Genomic DNA, 5,918 nt, shown 5'->3' with positions numbered 1-5,918 from the left:
GTGTGTGTGTGTGTGTGTGTGTGTGTGTGTGTGTGTGTGTGTGTGTGTGTGTGTGTGTGTGTGTGTGTGTGTGTGTGTGTGTGTGTTTGGGTGTATCCATGCTGCATGTGTGTGCGTTGCTTGATCGATGTTGTTTGTGACGCTTTCATGCGTTGTTCATGAACCCTTGGTGTCTCACTTCAAGCCTCAAACCCAATTCAACCCCTTCACCCCTTCTCATCACACTCGTCCCGCTCCCCTCCTCTCATTTCCTCCTCATTCCATGCTTCTGTGCAGGCGCGACGGGAGGCGATTGCTGCTGTGACGGCGGGCATCTCCTCCGGCCGCTGGGTCATGCTGAAGAACGTGCACCTCGCGCCAGACTTGCTGACCGTGGTTGAGAAGAAGCTTACGTCCACAACGCCGCACCCGGACTTCCGCCTCTTCCTCACCTCGGAGATCAGCCCCAAGCTGCCCATCAACATGATCCGCGCTGCCCGCGTGTTCCTGTACGAGGCCGCGGCGGGCGTGAAGGCGTCGGTCAAGCGAACGCTACTCAACTTCCACGACCGCGTCGACGCCGCCCCCAAGCAGCGCGGCATGGTGTACCTGCTGCTGGCCTGGTTCCACGCCGTGACGCAGGAGCGCCTGCGGTATGCGCCGCTCGGCTGGTCGAAGCGCTACGAGTTTGGCGAGCCGGACCTGCGCACCTCCGCTGACACCATCGACAAGTGGATTGATCGCACCTCCAACGGACAGTACGTTTTTGGACACGTGGGGAGGAGATGTTGGTTTTTGAGCTGGAAGGTTGTTGTTGTTGTTGTTTAAGTTGTTGTTGTTTAAGTTGTTGTTGTTTAAGTTGTTGTTGTTGTTGTTGTTGTTGATGATGATGATGTTGTTGTTTAAGTTGTTGTTGTTGTTGTTGTTTAAGTTGTTGTTGTTGTTGTTGTTGTTTAGATTGTTGTTGTTTAAGTTGTTATTGTCGTCGCCGTTGTTGCTGCTGCTGTTTCTGCTTGTATTGTTGCTTTGTTCCTGTTTGTGTTGAGGTCGTCTGATTGGCCGTTGCCAGGCATCCACCACTCACACCATCCTTGCCCATGCAATTGCGCGTTGTCCCGTCTCAACCTCGCACCACCCTGGACAGGGCAAGCGTGGATGCGGCGGACCTGCCGTGGGAGGCGATGCGGACGCTGCTGTCCAAGTCTGTGTACGGCGGTCGCATCGATAACGAGATTGACCAGCGCCTCCTCGATGCCTTTGTCGACCAGTTCTTTACACAGAAGAGGTGGGCGACACATGGCGTTGCTGCGTCGACATGTTTGTCGATGTTGAGATGAGGTTTCGTCGTTTGAGCCTGCAACGTGTGCTGCAGTCTCATTCACTCACACTTCACCCATTCACATTCACACCCACATTCACACCCACATTCACACACACACACCCGCGCGACCGTCTGCAGCTTCTCTCCCAAGTTCTGCTTTGTGGAGGCGGGCAAGGACTCGAACGTGTCTGCCATCAAGCCGCCAAAGGGGACCACACGCACGGAGCTGCTGCACTGGGCCGATTCGCTGCCGGATGGACAGCTGCCGACGTGGCTCGGTCTCCCCGCCAACGCAGAGGTTGTTCTCCTCACCAACCGTGCCAAGATGCTCACAGTAAACACCATGAAGCTCCAGGTATGCGCACTGCAGGCTGTGTGTGGGGAGGGGATGTGTGTGTCTATGTGTGTGTGTGCGCGCGCGTGTGTGTGTGTGTGTGTGTGTGCGTTTGTGCGTGCGTGCGTGTGTGATTGTGTCTGTGTCCGTGTCCGTGTGTGTGATTGTGATTGTGGGCGACAGCTTCGGTTTCCATCTCGTTTGTGTCTTCTGTGAATCACATTCTCAACTGCGCAACCCTCACCACCTTCGGCACTTCGACCCTCCCCCTCGCCCCAACCCACAGACGACGACAGACGTGACTGCGGACCTTGGCGAGCTTGCCGATGAAGGCGCAGCATCAACGGCTGCGTGGATGCGGCAGTTGCAGGAGCAGGCCAACCAGTGGCTGGGCATCTTGCCCACCACGCTGCACAACCTCAAGCGCACAGAGGCGTCTATCAAGGACCCGATGTTCCGTTTCTACGAGCGCGAGACGACCATTGGCGTGAGCCTGCTCAAGCAAGTGCGCACAGACTTGCAGAACGTCATCCAGTGCTGCGAGGGCGAAATCAAGCAGACCAACCACATGAGAAACCTCATGCACACCCTCGTACAAGGTGTGTGTGTGTGTGTGTGTGTCGATGTGTGTGTGTGTGTGTGTGTCGATGTGTGTGTGTCGGTGTGTGGGTGTGCGTGTGTGCGTGTGTGTGTGCGTGTGTGTATTCGTCTTCCTGTTTTCCTGCTGCGTATGTGGTCCCACTCGAATTGTTTCATGCCGCCCTCTTCGCTCCTTCTCACACCACCACCCTTTCCCAAATCCCCGCGCGTGCTGCAGGCACGGTGTACAAGACGTGGCTCCGCTACAAGGTGCCTGAGGGCATGCCCGTGACGCTGTGGATTGCCGACTTCTCCCTGCGCGTGAAGCAGCTGCATGAGATTGCGCAACACATGGAGCGCGGCGCGTCCCTGGACTCCTTCCGCGTGTGGATTGGCGGCCTGTTTGTGCCAGAGGCGTTTATCACCGCAACGCGCCAGGCCGTTGCGCAGCGCAACAGCTGGCCGCTCGAAGCACTCACCCTTGCGCTGGATGTGCGCGCGTCGGAGAAGGACGTGCCGAGCGATGTTGAAAACAGCTTCTTTGTGACGGCCCTGCGGATCGAGGGCGCGGCGTGCAAGAACCGCACCGTGCATCTTGAGGAGACGCCGTTCACCAACCACGCGCTCACGATCGTGCGCTGGGTGTACACGAAGGAGGGCGAGACAGACCTGCCCACCTCGGTGCAGATACCGCTGTACCTGAACGTGACGCGCGCCAACCTGATTGCGGTGGTGCAGTTTCAGCCGCAGGGGGTGGATGATCCGCAGGTGTTTTACCGCCGCGGCGTTGCCCTCATGTGCTCCTCGCTCACAGGCGTCGTTGCCTAGCGTGCGTGTGTGTGGGTGTGGGTGTGGGTGTGGGTGTGTGGGTGTGTGGGTGTTAGCTGAAAGGTTTGTGTGTTTACTGGTTTGACATGGTTGTGTTGTGGTTGAGTTGTTTGACAACCTGGGTGTTTGTTGGGAGTTTCAAAACAGCCAGTTGGCGCAGTTACTGTGAACCCTAGGCTGTGTCGTTTCCTTCTCTTCACCCCACACACGGCTGGTGTGTGATGAGTTTCCCATGTGTTGTGCATGTACTCTGATGGCTGTGCTTTGTTGGACTTTTTGCTTTGTGTTCGTAATCAGCGAGAGAAAGAGAAAGCACACAACACAAAAACAGGAACGGCAAGCTTCACACATGTAAACACGGAGGGGGGGGGGACGTGAAGGGTGTTCAACATACATGCATGTGGTGCACCCGTTGCGGTCTTGAGGGTCAGAAGCATCGGAAAAAAAAAAAAAAAGGGAAGAGGGGGAAGCAAGAACAGGCGCACGCACGCAAGAGTAGGGGGGTTTGCCAATGAATGATGAATGATGATGATGGCTTTTGTTGGGTCGAGATGGGTGTCTGTGAACTACAGCAGAGTACAGCCACCCTTGTTTCCCTGCGCCAACTTCTGCACCATTCCTTGGAACGCATCCTCCACGTTTGTCTGTTCATGAAGAGAAGAAAAGAGAGACACAGTGTGCGTGTGTGTGTGTGTGTGTGTGTGTGTGTGTGTGTGTGTGTGTGTGTGTGTGTGTGTGTGTGTGTGTGTGTGTGTGTGTGTGTGTGTGTGTGTGTGTGTGTGTGTGTGAGCGAGTGTGACACAGATTGATATGCAGAAGGCTGACACTGATGGAGGTGATGTGCAAGTCAACGAGAATCAGAGAGCAGCGGCCGGTCCGGCGTCTGTGCCTACCCTGGTCTTTGCCGATGTCTCGAGGAACGTCGCCTTCCACTCCTTTGCGCGGCCATGCCCCGTTGCAAACAAGACCTCGCGTCCATCCACGTCCACTTTGTTCCCTACAACCAACATTGGTGGCGGCCTCTTCTTTGTGGCCTTCTTTGTCTGCCACACCTGCAAAAAAATGTGCGCGCGCGCGTGTGTATGTGTTTGTGTGTGTGTGTGTGTGTGTGTGTGCATGTGTGCATGTGTGTGCATGTATGCGTGTGTGTGTGTGTGTGTGTGTTTATGTTGGGGTGAGCGGTGATAGCAGGCGCAGCAGTTGCGGTGGCGTGAGAAAAAAAAGAGCAGTATGGCGTGGGTAATGGTAGCAGGCGTGGGTCATATTGACAGAGCACAGGGCGGACGAGCCTTATCTGTACCTTATCTTTGATGGCTTCCAAGTCGTCGAAGGTTGACTTCTTCGTCACATCATACACCAAGATGAAGCCCTACAACACAGGACAGCAGTGATGAGCAGATATGAAGCACGCATGAAAGGCACAACTTTCGTCAAGCGCAGTCGAGGAAAGGCACGTGCAACCAAGTATGTACACATGCACACGGTAATTGCACAGCACACACACACACACGCACAGCACACACACACGCACAGCACACACACACACACACACACACACACACACACACACACACACACACACACACACACACACACAGCACACACATGCGCATGCGCGTGCACTGCCAACTGCACAAGACTGCAAGGGCGCACCTGGCAGTTCTTGATGTAAATCTCCACCATGGAGGTGAACTGCTCTGTTCCGGCTGCACACCACAGCAAGTGTACGTGAAGGTGAGAGCAATGGGCATGGAACCAGACAGTGGAGCAAAACACAAAGAAAGCACACAGCTTGTGTGCGTATGTGTGTGTGTGTGTGTGTTGCTGTTGCCGGCAAAGGTGTCTTCTTCTCGCACCTGTGTCGATAATCTCCAGCATGACAGGCTCATCGTTGAAGGTCACTTGTTTCCGGTAGCAGTCTTCCACTGGAGAAAGCAAGAGGGGTAACAGAGGGGAGTGGATGAGGGACGATGTGAGGATACACAAACGCATGTCAGGCAGACGGGTGGAGGGGGCGTTCACACGTGTGACTCAACACAACACAACCACAACACAACCACAACACAACACAACCACAACCACAACCACAACCACAACCACAACCACAACCACAACCACAACCACAACCACAACCACAACCACAACCACAACCACAACCACAACCACAACCACAACCACAACACAACACAACCACAACCACAACCACAACAACACAACACCGTGCCTGTTGGGTCGTAGCTCTGGACGAATCGGTCCTCTGTGAACTGAATCGCCAACGCAGACTTGCCCACGCTGCCTGATCCAAGCAGGCACACCTTGAACTCCTTCATCGTGGTGGTTTTGTACGTGGGTGGGTTGTCGTGGTTGTGGTTGTCGTGGGTGGGTGGCAAAAGGCAAAACAAACAACAGCGCACAACAGCACAAAAAATGGGAGGACAGTTGTTGTTGTTTGGGTGTGCTGCTGGTGGAGATCAGTGGCAGCAGTTGGCGTCACCGTGGCATCACATCCCAGACATACGCAAGCACCGGAGCGATGAGGATGAGCCAGGAGAAGATGCGAGAGGAAGCTGGAGCTGGGGGAGATGTGGGGAAAGGTGTCGTTGATAGGGTTGCGCGCCTGCTGGGGGTGAAGGTGGTTGAGCCCTTGGTGAGACGACAGCCAAGCACCACCACTTGCCGTGCGGTGGCACTTCTCGTGATTGGAGCGATCTTTGTGCTTTTCGAGCAACAGTGTACTTTCGCTGTTGCCAACGCCTGGTCATGTACGTCCGTGTGTTTTGCGTGCGTGTTTTGCGTGCGTGCGTGCGTGTGTGTGTGTGTGTGTGTGTGTCGCAGAAACGTGAAGATGATGCCAGTGCCGAGTGATATCCGCTAGAG

General features: G+C 55.1%; 3 protein-coding genes across 3 annotated transcripts in view; 2 read left to right on the top strand and 1 right to left on the bottom strand.

The window, feature by feature from the left end:
* Positions 1 to 3,410, top strand: part of PTSG_05192 (dynein cytoplasmic 1 heavy chain 1) — an 18,513-nt gene extending 15,103 nt beyond the window's left edge. Inside the window, exons 9-13 of the mRNA XM_004993713.1 lie at positions 277 to 737; positions 1,124 to 1,264; positions 1,439 to 1,655; positions 1,921 to 2,233; positions 2,452 to 3,410. Of these exons, the coding sequence (XP_004993770.1) occupies positions 277 to 737; positions 1,124 to 1,264; positions 1,439 to 1,655; positions 1,921 to 2,233; positions 2,452 to 3,041 (1,722 nt within the window). The 3' untranslated portion in view covers positions 3,042 to 3,410. The remainder of the gene's footprint in view (positions 1 to 276; positions 738 to 1,123; positions 1,265 to 1,438; positions 1,656 to 1,920; positions 2,234 to 2,451) is intronic.
* PTSG_05191 (uncharacterized protein) lies at positions 3,308 to 5,453 on the bottom strand. Its single transcript, XM_004993712.1, has 6 exons — positions 5,266 to 5,453; positions 4,898 to 4,966; positions 4,695 to 4,747; positions 4,342 to 4,410; positions 3,935 to 4,093; positions 3,308 to 3,685 (listed from the first exon to the last, which is right to left on the bottom strand). The coding sequence occupies exons 1-6, from the start codon at positions 5,369 to 5,371 to the stop codon at positions 3,608 to 3,610; spliced, it is 534 nt and encodes a 177-aa protein (XP_004993769.1). The 5' UTR covers positions 5,372 to 5,453; the 3' UTR covers positions 3,308 to 3,607.
* A 25-nt stretch (positions 5,454 to 5,478) lies between these two features.
* The window catches only part of PTSG_05190 (uncharacterized protein), a gene marked incomplete at its 3' end in the record, with an annotated part of 2,435 nt that continues 1,995 nt past the window's right edge, over positions 5,479 to 5,918 (top strand). The window contains exon 1 of the mRNA XM_004993711.1: positions 5,479 to 5,803. Coding sequence (XP_004993768.1) covers positions 5,575 to 5,803 — 229 coding nt within the window. The 5' untranslated portion in view covers positions 5,479 to 5,574. The remainder of the gene's footprint in view (positions 5,804 to 5,918) is intronic.

Source organism: Salpingoeca rosetta (genome assembly GCF_000188695.1).
Source record: "Salpingoeca rosetta unplaced genomic scaffold supercont1.12, whole genome shotgun sequence".
Classification (NCBI taxonomy): Eukaryota; class Choanoflagellata; order Craspedida; family Salpingoecidae; genus Salpingoeca; species Salpingoeca rosetta.
The sequence above is the reverse complement of the archived record's forward strand: the minus strand, read 5'-3'. Positions and strand labels throughout refer to the sequence as shown.

Bases quoted from the DNA above. Each gene is read 5' to 3' on its own strand.
- PTSG_05191 (XM_004993712.1), bottom strand. From the start codon at position 5,371: ATGAAGGAGTTCAAGGTGTGCCTGCTTGGATCAGGCAGCGTGGGCAAG. The intron at 4,748-4,897 runs GTGCGAGAAGAA...TGTGGTGTGCAG, and splicing joins GCTGGAGATTATCGACACAG to CCGGAACAGAGCAGTTCACC. The intron at 3,686-3,934 runs GTAGGCACAGAC...CTTCATGAACAG, and splicing joins AGACATCGGCAAAGACCAGG to ACAAACGTGGAGGATGCGTT.